Consider the following 19,753-nt stretch of genomic DNA (forward strand, 5'->3'; position numbering starts at 1 on the left):
AATATTTGCAAAGGAAGGGGAAAAGAAGTATTTTGCACATGCATACTTTACATGTTGTTTCTCATTTTTTGGAATTATGTTCAAGTTCAGGGTTCCTCACAATGTTCTCATTGGTAAACTGGAGTTAAATTCTGCAACATGACCTTTGCCTTTCTATGGTGCTTTCTGCGGCAGACTCAGGTAAATTATAAACTGGAAGTTTTTAATGAATCAAGTTTGGCAATTATATTCTAATCAGTGCAGCATTCTTTTTGGTGTTTTGACATGAAAATAAAATTATTTACATTTCTTTACATTCTTAAATCTGTTGGAGACTTTGGTTATGATTGTGCATACCATTTGAGAAGCGGTGGTGATTGCTCTTGGGCAGACAGCTAGCAGATAGTTGTAGTTCTTACAGAAACGTGATATGTTACGTGTAATATTACAGGAATAGTATGCGTTTGGGAGTAGCAGGTGTAAACCTGAGAGGAAACCAAGTATTATGCTGTTATGGGAGGGACAGTAAGTGTTGTTATATACTTGCTGTCATGTAGCATCTCCAGTTCTCGTTCTAGGTTGTCAGAATATTTGATGTGTCATTTTTCAAATCCAAGTTAATTTTTGTTTCTTGTATGACTTAAAATTCAGTGATCATGAAGACAATCAGGATGTTCTTATATCATAATAAGTGGTCAGCTATTGCCGCTTGTTTCCAAAAGAGAGTGGATTAATTGGAATAAAGTAATCAGATCATTATCACTTTGGATTTCATGGCTAAGTCTTTTAGTGTGTCTGGAGCCTGTTCCTTTCTTGAGATTGTCTTAGAAAAGAGACTGAATTTTGCTTTCATAACCTCATTTTGCCTATTGAATGTTGAAGTGTTGAGTTTGTCCCTGGTGGATCATGTTTCTTAACTGTTTTCTCTAGTGTTTCCTCAGATCTTTTGGAAGATAGATGGCTTCTGTCAGTGGACAGAATCTCCTAGCTGGGTATTTTTGGAATGTAATGAATAGAAGTTTCTGTGGGCTTTAAAGACAGTTGGGATTTGAGAGTTTTCACTCTCCCTTCATTATAGTTCCACAGTTTGCCTCTGTGGCTACTGTTGTCAGCAGCAGTACTTTGTGAATCCTAATTTAGTCAGGTTCAGTCCTTGCAGAACCTGTTTATAGACTTCATAGAATCATTTAGATTGGAAAAGACACTTCAGATCATCAAGTCCAACAGTAAACCTAACACTGCCAAGTCCACCACTAAACCATGTCCCCAAGTGCCACACACTAAGTCTACACACCTTTTAAATACCTCCAGGGATGGTGACTCAACCACTTCCCTGGGCAGTCTGTTCTAGTGCTTGACAACCATTTCAGTGAAGAATTTTTTCCTAATACCCAATCTAACCCTCCCCTGGTGCAACGTGAGGCTGTTTCCTCTTGTCCTGTCGCTTGTTACTTGGGAGAAGAGACTGACATCCACCTTGCTACAACCTCCTTTCAGGTAGTTGTAGAGAGTGATAATGTCTCCCCTGAAATATCCTTTTCACCAGGCTAAACAACCCCAGTTCCCTCAGCTGCCTCTCTCTCGCAGGAGACAGTGTGCTGCTACTGTTACCTAAATTCCTTGCTTAAATACTTGGACATTAATTAGTGGAAATCTGTAGCAGTTACTTTCAGCAAAGATTTTTTCTAAATATCACGTATGAGATCCAGTGGGCATTTTTATAGTTTTTAAATGCACTCTTCATCTTAGAGACTTGATGTAAATGGATTTTTGCCAGAAAAGGAGCAGTACTCAGTGCTGGAGAATTGTGGCATAGATTCTGTACAGCAGGAGACACTTAACTGATGCCATTGGTTATGCAAGTGAACAGAAGCTATCTTAGTATGGCAGTGAAGGCATCGCTGAGAAATGTGAAATTTGGCTTGATACTGTAAGACAGACATTCAATTGTAAAGAACTGGGGGAGGGGGTATGTGAACAAAAATGAAAGAATTAAGAGGAATAATTCATGAGAAAGTTAATAAATTAAGCTTACATAGGTTGGAAATAAAGGAGGATATTGAGCAGTAGCTGGTTTTGGTTTGCAAGAAGAGGTTTATCTCTGCAGAAAGTAGATCACTAAGATACTTCAAGAGAAGGCAGGAGGAAAAGAATGTTTCAGCTTCTGGATACAACAATAATGCCAAGATAAACAAGTACCCCAAAAAAGATTCATGCTATAGAGTCTGATCTAAAGCCTATCCAAGACAATGTGATGTTTTTATAAATTTAAATGGGTTCTGTCAGTTAGTAAGGATTTGTGATCAGGTGTCTGGAAGTCTGATCATAAGGGACTATTGCATAACTTTCATGATTCTAAATTAAACTGCTCAAACAGAAAGTCTCATTGTGCATATAGATATAATTGTATGATTCTTCTGTGATTGCCTACTTTATGATCATTTCTCTAACTTATTCACTGTATTTATTGTATTTCCTTCTTCTTGTCAAATAGGTAAGCAACCTGAAGAAAATTTTAAAAGGAATATTGGATTACAACCATGAGGTAGGAACCGTTTTAAGTTATCTACGTTCCTTTTGTTGCATATTTCAGTTAACCTGTTGAATGTAAATTATGTTCTACTGATTAAGTTCTGACTTTTTCTTGCAAAGTATTTGGCATAGAGTGTTTCATGGCCTTTTCCCAGGTGTTAGCCTTCTTTAAAACTTCTCACATGCTTTATTGAATACTCAGAACTTCCAGAGGAGTATGGTGTGCAAATTCTGTCATACAAACAGTAGATGTCTTTGCTGGCTATGTTCTGATGATGGAATTTAACAGGACCTGTGCTTGATTCACCCCCCACCCCCCACCCCCCCTCCTCTGCTCCAGCTGAAGACTCCCCCTTTCCTTTTTTTTTTTCTCTTGAGGAGAGAGAGTAAAGAGCATTTTTAGACTCTCCCCACATAAAAAATTTTATTGAAAATTTTAAATCCTGAGATATTGGAGTCTGCCTTTGGCATTCTCTCAGACTATTGAGCAAACTCAGAAATGAACCACTTCAGAGAAGATACAATACAGTGTTTTTTTCTGTGGTGGATCTTCAGCTGAAATATGCTTTTAGTTTCAGTGATGTTTTGAGGCAAATTGATCTGTACAGGCTGCAGCACAAAATCCATAATATGTATGTTCTGGACTTTGCTTGTCTCAAAATATCAGCCTGTCATAAATGCTTCGGAGAGGAAGATACTTGTTAATAAACTTAAGTCTTTAAGAACAAACAGATTTTCAGAAAGAAAAAATTAGACTTATAAGCTCATATTCAATAAATGGTCAGGTACCCATATTGAAATAAATTTTGAAAATTGATGTTTAAATAAAGTGTCATAACTTAAAATTCTAGAAAGAAACAAATAGGGTTTTGTTATAAACATTTAATATTACTATGACAAAGTCATGCCAGCTTCTTTTTGGCTAGTTGGCGTATATGTTGATTAAGTTTCTGGTGTGAAAACTTTATTACTACACAAGTTTTTAGCTGTTTCAAGCTGGTTAAGTTCTGCAAAGGTAATGCACATTTATAAGTTTGACTGGATTTTGGTTTGGTTTCTGGGGTTTTTTTTTCCGCTAAAGCGATGCTCATGCTGATAAGGGAGATGACCTGGATTCTACTACGAATCCTGGTTATGTTTTCCTCAACCTGATTTCCTCTCCTAGCAGTCACCTTCTACAAAAATACAGATGGTGAATGTATGTGGATTTTACCTGATGTAGCTAAACGCCTTTGAAAAGTGTATATGCTAATTTTCTTCATCTTCAAAAATTTAAAAATTTGTATTGCATTCAGGAGGACAGTCTTTCAATAGCTATTCTACATTGCTGTCTTTGTCAATATGGCAGAACAAGAAGCCAAAGTTACCCATTTGTAGCTTACATACTTGTTATTCCCCCAGTAATCTTGCTGCAGAACACTGCTGCTCTGGAATTGAAACTTGCATTCTTTTGTAAAGATCTTTTTTGGGGAAAAATGCTCTTCTTCATCTCAAGATACTTATTGCAGAGTCTATCCTTTTTCATGTTTCTTGCAGATTTTTGTTTTGTTGTTGAACTAAATTGTATCTCATGTTTATTTCAAAATCCTCTGTTCACAACTTCACATCCTTGGTGTCTTCATAGTGCCTGCTGATAATGCGTCTTCCCTTCAGCTTTCTTCAGCAGTAATTACATTATCAGTAACTGTGAAGCTGTTGTAGTACTATTAACTTAAACCCAGCATTGCATTGGAAAGAAATTCAGGAACTACAGATCAATATATAAACACATATCAGATTTATATAATTCAAAGAATATTGTGCTTTACTGTATTATTGCAGTCTGTGTACAAAGGTAATATTTTCCGTTGTGCTTGATGCATTCACAGAATTCTTGTTTTCTCACTAGAACGACCTAAAGGAAGTCTTTTCCAACAAGAATGAATCTGGGTCCTTTAAAGTAAACAGAGATTGTTTTTTAGTAGTGTTGGTGCTCATTCTTTTGAGAAAGCTGTTTAAAAAAAATAATACAAAAACCACCATACAAAACAAGAACAAACTCAACCACAACAATTCCACAAAGCCCAACCCTGGCAAACTTTTGAATGGCTTGATTTCCGTGTATTCTTAATATACTTCTGTTAAATGTTTTTTATAAATACCTTTACCTGATTTTCTGTTTTTCTTGAGTATTAACATGATAAAGGGCATCCAGCAAACAAATGACTGATTCCCTCCATAGTCATTGTTTCTTTATTGCACCCTGCTTAAGAAGTGACAGTTTCTTTTTATCTGCAATTAATGTGTCAGATCTCTTTAATTCCATATTTCATATTCATATTTTCAGCCCCCTGAAAGATCTTTATGAACAGTTTAGCAGAATTGTTTAATTCCTTCTACTGACAATCATTAATATAAATCCTACTTAATTATAAATCAGATTACATTAATTGTAAGTCACATGGGTTCTATTGTTTTGGGTTTTTTTCCTCTTTCTGCATGTGGGCTGTTTAATTATGTATTGTACTACTACCTCAAATTCTCTTCGATGGAACTAGCTTTCTTAGCTCTGAGATTTGCTAAATATCCTTCAGTTTTCTGAAAGTGTGAGGCTGAGTGATCGAGTTTTTTACTGTCTTACATTTGTCATCCATCAGTGCTAGACACGAGGATTGTATAAGTGAAATATTTCAATTTCTGGCTTCCTAGTAGTAAGAAATGTGAGATTTGTGGATAATATTTTATGCTACATAAGGTGTTTTTGGGCATGCAGGGTTTTTTTTTAAATGGAATGCTTTAAAAAAAATATTAGTTATCCATGTGCTGTTGATCACTATGGAAGACTGCCTTTGCTACCTTTCTTATCTCGAGAAAAAAATCTTGCTAAGTTTGAAACTAATAGTTTCTTATTAGTTGAATGTATTGGCTTTGTGTGGCAAGGTCTTTTTTTGGGGGGGGGTGTTACAGGAGTGGCTTCTGTGAGAAGCTGCTGGAAGCTTCCCCCATGTCTGACAGAGCCAATACCAACCAGCCCTAAGACAGACTCGCCGCCGGCCAAGGCCGAGACAATCAGCGATAGTGGTAGCACCTCTGTGATAACATATTTAAGAAGGGAATAAAGTTGCTGGGACAGACAGAAATGGCAGCCAGAGAGAGGAGTGAGAACATGTAAGAGAAACAACTCTGCAGACAGCAAGGTGAGTGAAGAAGGAGGGGGAGGAGATGCTCCAGGCACCGGAGCAGAGATTCCCCTGCAGCCCATGGTGAAGACCATGGTGAGGCAGGCTGTCCCCCTGCAGCCCATGGAGGTCCACGGTGGAGCAGATATCCACCCGCAGCCCGTGAAGGACCCTACGCTGGAGCAGTTGGATGCCCAAAGGAGGCTGTGACCCCATGGTAAGCCCATGTTGGAGCAGGCTCCTGGCAGGACCTGTGGATCTGTGGAGAGAGGATCCCACGCTGAGCACGTTTTCTGGCAGGACTTGTGACCCCATGGGTGACCCACGCTGGAGCGGTGTGCTCCTGAAGGACTGCACACCGTGGAAGGGACCCACGCTGGAGCAGTTTGTGAAGAACTGCAGCCCGTGGGAAGGACCCACATTGGAGAAGTTTGTGGAGGACTGTCTCCTGTGGGAGGGAGCCCATGCTGGAGCAGGGGAAGAGTGTGATGAGTCCTGCCCCTGAGGAGGATGAAGCGGCAGAAATAATGTGTGATGAACTGACCATAAACCCCATTCCCTGTCCCCCTATGCCACTGAGGGGGTTAGATAGAGAATCCAGGAGTGAAGTTGTGCCTGGGAAGAAGGGAAAGGTGGAGGAAAGGTGGTCTGAGATTTGGTTTTATTTCTCATTACCCTACTCTGGTTGATTGGTAATAAATTGAGTTAATTTTCCCCAAGTTGAGTCTGTTTTGCCTGTGATGGTAGTTGATGAGTGATCTCTCCTGTCCTTATCTCAACCCACGAGCCCTTTGTTACATTTTCTTCTCCCCTGTCCAGCTGAGGATGGGGGAGTGATATAATGGCTTTGGTGGGCACCTGGAGTTCAGCCAGGGTCAACCTGCCACATTGAGACTGTCAGGTTTGTCTTCTTCCAAATATTAGTTGTGTTAAGCAGTATGGTTTAATATTTGGATGATAGGTGTTAGGCAATTTAGTTTGTTGCAAAGGTGGATTGAAAACTATGTTAAAGTATGAGTGAATTGCTCTTGTTCATTCTGAATCATATTTGTATTTTGAAATGTGTGTGTATGTATTTGTGTAGTGATACTGACATGTATGTACTGGGTCTTTCTGCAGATTCTAGGGCAGCAGATTGATGACTTCACGCTTCCTGATGTTAACCTGATTGGAGAGCATGCTGATGCTGCAGAGCTTGGGAGAATGCTTCAGCTTATTTTGGGATGTGCTGTGAACTGTGAACAGAAGCAAGGTATTAAATTTCGAAAGCATGTTTCTCCCAGGCAGTGAATGAAAATATAGCTTGTTGTGTAACTACTTAAGACAAAAATTATACCTCTCAGGTTGCTGTCAGAGACAAATGTATTGTTTCCAGTGATGACATTATTTTGTCCTACAGATAAAAACTGTTGTTTTGTTGTAAGCTTCACTGGTTTTGGAGTCTCAAACTGTGGGACTGGTTTTTCTTCCAACACACATATTTTCAATTTTTGTTTGCTGAGCTGAAAAGGCACTCTACAAAAGAAAATTCTTGGGCCCATCCTTTAACCATTTATGAGGTAGCTCGGGATAGTTAAGAACCAAAAAATGTGATTGTTGCACTATCCTGTATGACTCTTGGTTTTAGGAGTGTGTTCCTGTCAGCATCTTACTACATGGCCTAGAGCCATCAGTGTGACTGGGGGTTGGTCTGAAGATATGTCTGGTGTGATTTGGGATATGTAGTTTTTGAGACTTTTGCGTGGGGTTGGCAAATAGGAAAAAGTAATGTTGGCAATAACGCCCTTCTGGACAGCAGCTGAACACTGAGCATGTCATACCTTAAAGACATCCAAAATGTCACTTGAGGCATCTGTAGGTGATTGAATCCCACTTAAGCAGCCACTGAAAGAGACTTCTGCCTCTCTTGATTCCCGTGGCACCAACTGTCTGTCTGTCCTGTGCAGGTAAAATAGGGAGCCATTCGTTTCTCCTGCACGTGCCACAAAGGATGTGATGAACAATGGAGACACTTGCTGAAGTGTCCCAGATCTCATATTCTAAACTTGCCTTGGGTGCAGGGTGTCTTATTGTTACCCAGTCACCTTAAATTACACTTAATTCAAGCTAGGTTAAGGTAACAAAGCAACTACAAACATTTATTCTTAACACTTAAAACAGGAAGCGTAGGAACATATTATTAAATACACATGTGGGTAAATAAATCTGTTTACTGTATTTACGTTAAAGTCGCATCAGATATCTGTCCCTTCCTGATTTAGCTCGTTTTGGTTTGTTTTCTGACAAAATGGCAGCTAGGGTTTCAGACCTTTTGTCTTCCTCTTGTATGGTGCATCTTTTGTAGCTATTTTTCCCTTTCCAGTTTTCTCAGGTGTCTAAATCACTTTAATTTCTCCTTCTGAAATTACTTTTATTCTTCCCTTAATCAGGAGACAGTCTGACTACCCTATTAATTAAAATAGAGGTAATTTTCTTCTATGAGTACATAAATAACTGTTTTATTAGGCCTCCTGTCCTCTCTGTTTTATGTAAAATTAACTTCCTTACTTTTGGTGACTATTTGGCATCCTCCAGTGGGAAGTATATCTTATTTCCATGTTTCTCATACTCTTTCAGTCTGAACATTAAAAATGTTATGTTTGAAATACTGGAACAGTCTAGTTTTATGTACTTAGAGTGAGACTTGGCAATTAATCACTTTGAGGTGACTGATTCCCAGCAATTTTCTTTTGGGCAAATCATTAAAAGAATACAGGTCGCATGTAAAGGTGATCATATCTGACTGAAAACGATACGATACTGGGCAAGTCATAAACTCCTTGACTTGATCTAAATGTCGGAATTTGTCTTTCAAAGCACTGTATCATCTTACAAGGTACCTGCTGTGTAGCTCACATCTACGGGTAGGTGAGGAATGAAAAAATTAAGGGGACATATTTGCGATGTAGCACAGAAATAAGAACAGAAACCAAGAATGGATATGAAAATGCCTTGAAATGACGATGCTTAGGAAGGCAGGACATTATTGTTAAACTTATGGAAAAGGGCAACCTATGCATGGATCACGTACTTATTCCCAAACTATTCAGGCTATACAAAGTGAGAAAAGGAGCATAAGTAATTATTTCAGAAGTGCGAGATGCCAGAAGGGAAGAAAAAAAAAAAAAAAGACAATTGTGTACATTTTTCATTGTTGCAGAGTTCCAATGAGCCTGAATTTATGTCTGAATGAACTTCTGATAAAAGTCTTGTTGAGTTAGTTGGGGTGGGACTTTACTGGTAATTATACATTTCAGTGTCATCTGTGGCACCTACTTATTTTGTAGAAAGGATGCAGCTTCTGACCTCAGGTTCTGCGTGACTTCAGTTTCAACAATAACATTTCAGAATGCTCTTATTTTCAGAGTACATCCAGACCATAATGATGATGGAAGAATCGGTTCAACATGTTGTCATGACAGCCATTCAGGAGGTATGCTGGGATGTCCACAGTGTGTAAAAGTTCAGCCTTTCAGTATTTTAGAAAAGTATGCTTTTTCCCACCTTGGAAAAACTTAGCTGGAAGTAAAGAAGGGGCATAGATTTTGCTGTTGTACATTGAAAAATATTTATTTTTCCTTAGAGAAACAAATCAGTGAAGATTCTTTATGTCAAGGAACTCTGGTTGAATGTCCCACTTTTCTTTAAATCTAGAAGATTGAAACTTCTAGATACTTTTGATACTGGGTTCCCTTTCCTTTACCTTCCCTACCCTGTGGCTCCTGAAGTGCACTAGACTGCTTTTATGTGAGTAACCAAATACTGTAAAATTTCTTCAAAATTTGTACATTGGAATTGCAAGACTCTATGAATTGTTTTGTTTTACTGGATAATTGAAAAGACAGAGAAATGAATAGCAGAGTATTCTTTTGTCAGCTGTAGTATTATGAATAAGCTAATGAAGCTATTTGTGCTAATATGTTTTTGTAAGTTAGTAAGTATTTTGCAGTGTATTTTGTGAAAGTGCTGTTCAGTAGTAAATTAAAACCACAGTGAAAACTAAACGACAGTGTTAGTGACCACCACTATAGCAATGAAGCCCCCATGTGACTTCTTAGGAGCCCAAAGTGCATGTAAGTGAAGCACCTATCAGTCTTCATAGATGGAGGTTTACTGCAGGGCACGCCCCTAAGGAAAGCAGGAAATTGCTGGTAATTGTGTTTCTTCTGAACCTGAACAAGAGAAACCAAATTCCATATTGATTTCTAGAGCAATTTCACTTTTCTGTAATGTCTGAATAGAGAAAGAGATGTCAGTGAGCCTACAGGAACCCCTTCCCCTATTACCACTTTGACCAATGCTGTATCCATGCAGTCATACATCCTGTTGTCTGTGTGTGACTGTTATCTATAATGTTGCAGAGAGGACTTTTGAAATCAGCATTGAAAGAATCCTTATGTTAAATCATCTTCCTGGCAGTGCTGCCAAGCATCAGTTTGCCTGAGTTTTGGGATATTTTACTTTTGCATTCTTTTTAACTATAATACAGTGTTTTGGTGGATTTTTCTAATGTCCTCTTTTTAACCCCAAATTTCAGCATCATTTTATTCTGCACTGTCTTAGAATAGAAAACCTTCTACCCTTCCTCCTTCCGTTGAAAATCTTCTGTTTGATTTTTGTAAAAATCCGCTTCATTTGAAAAAATAGCCAGATATGAAGCAGCTCGCATTTTTGGGGTTTTGATGAGTAGACATTGAAATTGTTTAGTGTTTGTGCTCTTTCTCAGACATGTGAAGGAGAAATCACAGGATGAGGGTCTGTTCTTCTGGAACAGATTTTTGAAACTCAGTGAATAAAAAAAGCTTACTATTCAGGTACCGGTGCAGTTCTGAGTGATTTCAATGCTATCTCCCAAGCTGCATAGAAATCCAAGGCATTCAGAACCAAATGAGGAGGATCTTAGGTGCTTATTGAAGAGGTCAGAAAGTGTCTCAAAAACTTTGAGACACTTTGAGAGTGGGACCTCCCTCCATTATTTTTCAACATTCTTCAGAGTATGGAGAAGTCCCAGTTGACTGGAAGCTGGCGAAAGTTGTCCCAGTTTTCAAGAGGGGGAAGAAGGTAGACCCTGGTGATTAGAGTTCTGTCTCACTTCAGTGCCTGGCAGAATTATGGAGAAGATGGGGGTTACTGAAAGACACTTGAGAGACAATGCAGTCATTGGTCATAGCCAGCAGATGTTCACGAGGGGAAATGACACAGTTGCCCATCTAGTTGACCAAGGGAAGCCAGTAGATGTGGAGGTTTTGGATTTTAGCAAAGTTTTTGATGCTGTCTCTCACAGTATCCTTCTGGACAAAACGTCAGGCATATTTAGATTAAGTCTGTAATATGTTGGGTGAGCAACTTACTGATGTGTTGGGCTCAAAGAATTATAGTAAATGGGGTTACATCAGGCTTGCAGCCAGTCACCAGTGGGGTTCCCCAGGGGTCAGTTTTAGGGCTAGTGCTCTATAATGTTTTTATAAATGATCTGGACACAGGAATCAAATGTACATTAAGGAAGTCTGCTGATGATACTAAACTAGGAGAAGCTGGGACTCCCTTGAGGGTAGAGTGGCCTTAAAGGGAGAACTGGATAGACTAAAGACCTGGGCAGTCACCAGCTGTATGAAATTTAACAAGAGCAAGTGCTGGATTCTCTACCTGGGACAGGGTAATCCTGCTTACAATGCACAAATTGGGGGATGAGAGGCTGGAGAACAACCCCATGGAAAGAGATCTGGGGGTTTTGGGTTGACGGTAAGTTGAATTCATGAGTCAACAGTGTGCCCTGGCAGCGCCAAGGGCCAACTGTGTCCTAGAGTGCATCACACACAGCATAGCCAGCCAGTTGAGGGAGGTGATTGTCCCACTTTGTGCCCACCCTGGTGCAGCCTCACCTAGAGTACTGTGTGCAATTTTGGGCACCTCAATTGAAGAAGGACATCAAGTTATTGAAGTATGTCCAGAGGAGAGTGACCAAGATGGCGGAAGGTTTTGAGGGCAAGATTTTTGAGAAGCAGCTGAGATCACTTGGTTTGTTCAGCTCAGAGAAGAGAAGGTTGAGGGGTGCCCTCATCGCAGTCTATAACTTCCTCAAGAGGGGCAGTGGAGGGAGAGGTGCTGATCTCCTCTCTCTGGTGACCAGCAATAGAACAGGAGGAAATGGAATGAAGCTGCATCAGGGGAAATTCAGATTGGACATTAGGAAAAGGTCCTTCACCAAGAGGGTGGTCAGTCACTGGAACAGGCTCCCCAGGGAAATGGTCACAGCACCAAGCCTGTCAGAGTTCAAGGAGTGTCTGGACGATGCTCTTAGTCATATGGTTCAGTTTTAGGTAGTGTTGGCCTCAGTGATCCTTATGGGTCCCTTCTAATTCAAGATATTCTGTGATTCTAACAAGAGTTTAGATCCAGAGAGTCTTCAGAGCTGCACCTGCAGTCTGTGTCTTTGGAGGGGTGAAACTTCACTGGATTTAAGGAGGTTTTTCTGTTTGTTGGACTCAAGTGACTTGGACTAAGCAATATGTAGGAGACACCATAATAAAGTGCCTAGGAAAGTAGCTATATATGCATATTTGAAAAGTTGGTATGTTGCCTAATCTAAACATTTCAAAGTGTTTGACATGCAGGTACTCTTTTCAAAATCAGGTATGTAAAAAGACCTCTAAGCTTTACTGATGTGTTATGTAATTTGTTTTTCTGTTTCAGCAAAGCACATATCAATGTGTTTTGATACTTCTTTGCTTTTCATAAATCAACTTACTCATGAAAATATTTCATGAGGCACAGTAGAACAAGCCTCTGACCTGTTCTTTCTGTTTTTTTTGCATGAAGAAGCTGATTTTTAAATGGAAGAAGCAGCATTTTATGTTTTAAATTTTATTTGGTTATTTTGATTTTTTTTAATAACTTGTGACTCTTCAGCATTTCCTTTCCTCACTGATTTAAATGTTTAAAGTAAAATATTAATAATAAAATATGCCTTATGCTCCATAAAGACTTTATAAATTGAACAATGCTTTTCTGTTATTTTTTCAGTGCAGTCAAATTGATCTGTTGTGCTGCCACCACTTAGATTCTTAGATTCTAATCTGCAGGTGTGCATTTCTAAATGCAAGCTGTGCACAAGATAGAGGAAGAGAATGATGATACAGCTATCAAAAATGTTACAAAAATATAAATTATGTATTGTATATTCTGTAATGTATACTGCTATATTCTGTTTGTATTATTATAATCTATTATTACTTGCAATTAATATATTACTATGTATAATGTAACATTTTTAATTTTATAATTTGCAGGGGTTTTTTTAAAGGCCAAAAAGCTTTCCTTACAGAAATTATTTTGGCCATTATGTATTTCTCTTTCATTTCCTCTCCTTTCCTTGACATCCTTTAGAAATTCTGCTGTCATTTTCCTAAGTCTTTTCTTTGAGCAGCCAAGTTCATTATTGATGAAAGTGGTATCTGGTGAAGTTGTTTGCCTTTGCTGTTTAGAACATATGTAAACTTGATCACTTACCAGGTGTCTGTGCAGGTCAAGTTGAGAGTCAGAATAGGCTCTTAACAGCAAAGTACTACAGCTAGTATCAAAGCTTGTCTCATAGCAAAAGGTACTTCCTGTCTGGATTAATACCGTCTCTGTTACTTCCACAAAGTAGAAATTGTTTGGTTTTGTGGGTTTTTTTCCCCCCCCTGTGTTTTGTCCTGACTGTTTGAAGGTTCATCTTGTCTGAAGTAAAAGTGGTTTTTGCATAGCTACGAAATGATAGAAAAATATTTCCTTGGGTCTGTCAGCAGTATTGGAGGAGGAAGAAAGTCCAGCTGCATTAAAGGATACATACTGTGTCATACATAGCCTTGACTCTTAAAAAGCAAGCAAACAAAAAGATGCTTTAAAAAAGAAAAACAACTTTCTGAATATAGAAGCTGGATTTTGACATTGTTTCACGGGCACTTAAATGAGCTCGTACAATGTTAGCAACTGTAGAAGAAGCATTTCAGAAGAAGCAAATGTTTTGAACTTTTAACATCATCAACTAAGTGGTGCAGCTGCATTTGCAAAATCATGCAAATCATGTGTAGGGAAAAAAAGCATTTGAAATTCAGGTTATTCATACATGCAGTTTTTGTGATAGTTTTACCCCTTCCCTAATCTTTATGTATCCATGACAACACAACTTGTTCACATTTCACAAGCAAGGCAGTTAAGAAGTGAATGTTTTAATAATATAAAATTAGCAGATCTTACAAAGTATTTTGTAAGACATCATATCAAAGCTATAAGCATGAAAATGTATAGATTTAAAGGATAACAGGGAATGACAACTGCTTCTCATAATACTACACAAAGAGTAATAAAAATTGTCATGTCCTGGTTATCGTACCATTTAAAATCCAGACTGACCTCTTCACCACAGAATAAGCTGTTTTGATTTTAAATGACTTTCTGATTTTTTGAACAAATACTTGTGCTACTTCAAGTCTTCATTCTAAATATGCAAAATAAACCAGAAAAAGAGCAAGGAAGTAAACGCTAGTTGCTTGCTTTTTCACTGTGGGAAGCTCTTAAGCAGACTCTTCCTTTTATTGTAGAGGCCTAATGCAGTTGCTTGATTTTGCGGGCACTTTTTTGATTTCCCTTTTTATAATCAATTCACTTTTAAAATCTCTGCACATCATCATCCATTAAAGGTACGTGTGAAAATAGATAATACTATACGTAAGCTACAGTGTGAGTTCGGAGCTGAAAGCCAGTTCCAGCACTGCAAAATTGTGAAGGTAGACCTTTAAAGCCCACCTGTAGTTTACTTCTGAAGAAAAGAAAACTTGCAGCTGTGGAGGGGCAATGAGAAGGCCACTTCCTTCTGCTTTTTATTCTTTTGAGTCAGTCAGCTGAAATAGAAATGAAATAAAGTTTGCCACTCAAAAGTACTGGCATTGACCCATACCTGTTAAGACCATGTGTTCTAATATCACACTTGCAGGCTGCATGTGAAGCACTGAACTAGAGCAGTATTTCAGGAATTTGTCTGAATGTGAACTTATAAGTAAAGGAGATATAGAGCAGAACACAGTAAGTAAGTTTGCTTTAAAAATTAATAACAGCCTACTAGTATCATCAGATTAGTAGCAAATAATGCAGAAAAATCTAATATGCCATCAAGCAGGTAACTGATGAAATGAGTGTTTTGGAGCACTAAACTTCAGTAGTATCTGAGAATGCTGGTGGACAAGAAATGAAGTGAAGAATAGGGGGAAACTAGGCAAGTCTGTTACCTTATGTTTTTTTAAGTGGATAGAAGGTGTAGTGTTTGCTTTGAGTTGACATACATATCTGTATGCAATCCTAAAACAGCATTCAGTAAAACTTTTCTTGAGTTTTTCGGTAAATCTTACTAAAGAGAGAGAAGTTTGGATAAGTGGGTTGAGTTGTACCCTGTTAGCTGTGCTGTTTATGGTAAAGTGTTTGCTACTAAGCAGGGAGAAAATGGGTAGAGGCAATTCAGAAGCAGAGCACAGTCAAGATAACTTGCTTATATATACCACTGTCATCTTCAATGTGCGCAGAGATGTGTAGGCAAAAGATGGAAGCGATCTCTCCCCACTTCAGTTTATTGTTAACTGATGATCAGAAGTTGGATTCCTGTTATTACTTGTGAGTAATCTGGCAATCTCATTCCTGTTCCTTGTCTGGTCATGCTATTGGACACAGCACAATCACTTAGATTTTTCTTTAGCATCCCCACAATATCACAGGTCATAAGATTGCAAGTTGCTTCTTGTTGCATTGAGTCAGTCATCTGTCTGTGGCTTTTGGCCTCAGTGCCTCATGCACTCTTCCCATGACATTCCCAATAATTCTGTGTAACATTCACACTGCACCCACACCATCTATCTCCACCACCTAATCCTTCTCCAGCTAATGTCCTCTGGACATTTGTGCTAAGGGTTCATAAGGACAGGAAGTTTTGGGACAGATGGCAAAACTCATTGAAGAATAAAGGGATTATATTATTGGCCTCAGCCTGCTTTCTTTACAGCAGCAACACCACAGTGGCCTCTAGTGGGTTGTGCAGCCTCTTGTATTCCTCCTACAGTAAGTCTTGGGCAGGCCTATTAAGCTGGGTTTCTGAAGAGGAAGTTGTGCTACAGCCAGAAAAGGGTGGTGGCTGTCAGGGACATGTTGTACATCCTTGCAGGCTTCATGCAGTCTGGGACCTGCCAGCTGGAAAGTACTGGCTTAATGGGTGGAACATATTTAGTGTCTGAAGTGTGTTTGTGAACAGTGTTGTGGAATATAGAACAGGGAGAAGAGTTCAGTATTTGGTTAATATGGATATCCCTGTTAGTCATCTGGAAAAGCATTTAAACAGTAGCTAGTGAAATTTGGAGTAATTGAAACATCTATAAACATCACAGAGCAGAGAGGGATTGGAAGTTCTTGTTTTGGATTGCAAAATTATAATCAGCTTAGAAAACACGGACCTAAATTAAATAAAAGTTTATAATGCCACTATATATGGTAATGAAAAAGACATGACTTCATTTTTCAGGGAAAAGCTCCAAGGCTAGGGACTTTCTAGTTACTGTTACAGAGAATCTGGGCTTCATGGAATGCTTCATTTCAGTGTAGTTTGTCACTGTAAAGATGTAGACAAAATGAAAGGAATTCAGCAGTTAGCAGCAAACATCACCAAGGTCTGAGGAGAAGTGTTGAGGACAAATAGATGAATTTAAGCATGTGGTATGCAGCTAAATCCCAGTTAAGGAGATGGGGGAAAGGAGAGAAACGTAAGTATATAAATATTTGAATGATGTCATTGTCAAACAGTGATTTTTCTCTTGTACACAGTGGTATAAACAGAAAGGATGGAGAAGAAATGAAAGTTCTGTGTGTCTGAAGAACTTTGCCAATGAAAAGTAATGCAAAAGCACTGATTTCTGGAAGGAATAGTGGAAGCTCTGTCTCTGGAGAGAGTAACTGGACAGGAGGCCTTAAGAAAGAAATCTTGTTCTGATTTTGGTTAGGCTAGGGCTTTTTTGATTTGTGTCATGAATTGTGTCACGGGAGAACTCATAAAACATTTTGTGTTTGGATAGGATGACAGAAAACATCAGTGTCATTCCGTAATGCTGCCTTTTGAATTAGTTACAGCGTATTTCTCATTTGGTATCTTACAGCTTTCAGTAATAACTTTGCCTTAATATGTTTGCTGAAAGTGGGTGGGAGGAGGTCTTTGGGCTACTACTTCTGTTACATTTGATTTTAGCTTTTAACTACTTATGTAGCTGATCAGTGGATTACTGAAAGAAAATTCAGTTTCTTATCAGGTTTTTATCGTTTAGTAAGCACATCAGTTAATTTGAAGGGCTTTTTTTTTTCTTTAAAGTCATGCCTAAAGTCATGTTTTCTAGACTTAAAGCCATTACCAGTCATTCCTGCAAAAAAATAAGTTAGTATAAAAGGAATTGTAATACTTATTTCAGGAATAATCTCTATAGACTTTCCTTTTAAATCTGCAAATTACAGACAACTCCAGAGCAGGAATTTTGATCATCTTTGTTTTGCCCAATTAGCTGACATAGATATGCCCCCAACTTTAGTTAAATAAATAAATTGATGTGAACTTCCAGGTGATCAAAAAATGAAAACCACTGGCAGAGAACAAAGGCAGGTCTTGCATGGTGTGTTGATAACAACCATCATTCCACTGCCACTCCAGTAAAATGCTTAGCAGAGTATATTGTAGGTTTCATCATAAACTAAGACTGTGCATTTTAAGAAGAAAAAGAGATGATGTAAGATTTCTTTTATAGTGCTTTAAGTATTATAAATTCTGAAGACTCTTTCTGTAATTGTTTCTGAATGTCATACATAAAAAATGAATTTAAAAACTTCTGAATGAAGTCAGATTGAAGCTCCCCAAAGTTAAAATCAGCTTGTTATTTCACTGAAGCTTAGCTTTTATATTAAAAGTAAATCCTTGCTTTTTCTAATCCAGTGTAATCTAATTGCAGTTGATGAGTAAGGAGTCTCCAGTCTCTCTTGGAAATGATGCTTACGTTGAACTTGATCGGCAGGTATCTAAGACTAGATGTTTCTTTTCCTTCAATCATAGCACATCAGTGGGCAGTCATTTTGCATTTTGCATTGTTAAGAAGTCTGTCTTTTTTTCTATAATCATGAAAGAGTTTTGTGGGAAATTCAAATAAGGAGAGGAAAACTAAATTTCAGTATTTCAAGACTTTTTGCTTTATAAATTCAGTTTATGCATTTTGTATATTTAAAGGAGAGAAAAGCTCAGTTTGAAAAACAAGTTTAGCTGTATGACATAGTATAGCGAAGCTGCAGGCAGGTGCAAATCTTTGGGTATTGAGGAAGAAGGATAAAAAAGTGTGTAGTGTTTGAATAAAACTTTCTTTGCCAGTTCCTACTTGCAAAGTCAGTTTAAAAAAACCCATAGATGTGGCTGAAAAAATCATTAAAGCAGTCCTGGGAACTGTTACAATATATAAAGGAAGTTTTCAAAGAGAATCCTTCCCTGTCTGATACATTTAAAGAATATGCAAAACCAATTGTGTTTTACTGGCTCAACCTCATGCTAACACTCCTACTTCCTCAGGTTTTTTGTAATTGAGAAGTATAGTACAGTGGTGTTCCCTGTGTTCCTCCATCATGCTTTTTCTGCAGAAGTATGTAAATTCTGGCAGATGGAATTAATTTTTCTATGTCAACAGGCCCTTGAGAAATAAACTTGAAAAAATAAGATATGACGATGCTGTTTAGGAAAGCCCATCTAAAATTCATCATATATAATAACATATGTCTATATCTCTGTATGCATAATATGCATGCACCTGTTTTATCAGGCCAATTTTCTTGTAGCTGTTTTTTATGTTATCCTAACTGCATTCATGTGTGAACTTGCAAGATACATATCTTTGAACATACCTTTGAAGGGAATTATCTGGATATTTCTCACTGCTTACAAGATTCAGTGCCCTTTTCAGGAGGGTAGGCTTCTCCCTCACCATGTTGGCTCTATTCCTGTTGTGCAGTAAGAGTAGCTTCCAGTGACTAGAGAGATTTTACCCTAATTGTCCATTCCCTGTATTCCACCTTCCAGTCCTTTCCGTATTTGAAAAGTAGATTGAAAACTGAAATTATGCACTTCTGCATCCGTAAAGAAAAGTGGTATTGACAATTTTTTCAGTGTACAGTTGATGAGTTCTTCAGACCCAAGTTCTTCAGGACTTTTTGACTCAATTCATACAATAGATGTGATAATTCTAATGTAATCTTTGTAAGACCAAATCTTACTTTTAGGTATGTTTACTTTTTACTGTCATACAGACTAAACAGTAATCACTTCTGCTTCTTTGTTTCTTTGTAAGACCAGAATTGCCTCAGTTTTGAAAAATATTAATTTATCACCTAAATGTAAAAATGATTTTACAGTCATGTGGTTCAGAGTATTTTTAGACACTTCACAGAGAGTGATGAAACTATAAATGTTTGTTGTTTATGGTAGCTGAAGAAAACTACAGAAGAATTAAATGAAGCACTAGCAACAAAAGAAGAAATTGCCCAGAGATGTCATGAGTTAGATATGCAGGTAGGTTTGCTATATTGTACATATTAATTTTGAAATGGGAAAGAGAAGTGTTAATTTTTAGGCAGCTGAAATTGGGTACTATAGTGTAGAAACATACTTTTTAAAAGGGAAGTGAAAATTGCACAGTAATTATTTTGCTTTACTTGTGCTAGCCAAGTGAATTTCATTGTTTTCTTACCTTGATACAATGTTGCTAGTATTAAGATGATTCATACTAACAAAAGGGGTTTTCTTTGAGGTAGGAAGGGGTTGAGCTGTGTGGTTCAACTCTTGCATTAGAGAACTAATAGAGGTTATGCTGCTGTAACGGTTTCAGTTAAGAGTTAAATCCCAATCTGAAGTTACTGTGGTCTGTCAGCTGTGTATGGATTTAGACTAAGCCTTACAGTAAATCAAGCATACCTCATCTGGAAGACATGAGGAGTGTGGAGTGGTAGCT

At 38.0% G+C, this 19,753-nt stretch overlaps 1 protein-coding gene across 7 annotated transcripts in view; it reads left to right on the forward strand.

Annotated features, from left to right (window-relative positions):
• Positions 1 to 19,753, forward strand: part of LOC126035733 (protein Hook homolog 3) — a 111,573-nt gene that overhangs the window by 35,087 nt on the left and 56,733 nt on the right. For 4 of the 7 annotated variants that reach the window (XM_049794590.1, XM_049794589.1, XM_049794593.1 and 1 more), the window contains 5 exons: positions 2,474 to 2,524; positions 6,789 to 6,921; positions 9,074 to 9,141; positions 17,717 to 17,779; positions 19,231 to 19,314. In XM_049794590.1, coding sequence (XP_049650547.1) covers positions 2,474 to 2,524; positions 6,789 to 6,921; positions 9,074 to 9,141; positions 17,717 to 17,779; positions 19,231 to 19,314 — 399 coding nt within the window. Of the gene's footprint in view, positions 1 to 2,473; positions 2,525 to 5,505; positions 5,688 to 5,789; positions 5,887 to 5,927; positions 6,199 to 6,788; positions 6,922 to 9,073; positions 9,142 to 17,716; positions 17,780 to 19,230; positions 19,315 to 19,753 lie in introns of those variants that run through there. The other 3 variants (XM_049794595.1, XM_049794596.1, XM_049794592.1) reach the window with 3 other exon arrangements.

The sequence above is a fragment of the Accipiter gentilis genome, chromosome Z (genome assembly GCF_929443795.1).
Source record: "Accipiter gentilis chromosome Z, bAccGen1.1, whole genome shotgun sequence".
Classification (NCBI taxonomy): Eukaryota; Metazoa; Chordata; class Aves; order Accipitriformes; family Accipitridae; genus Astur; species Astur gentilis.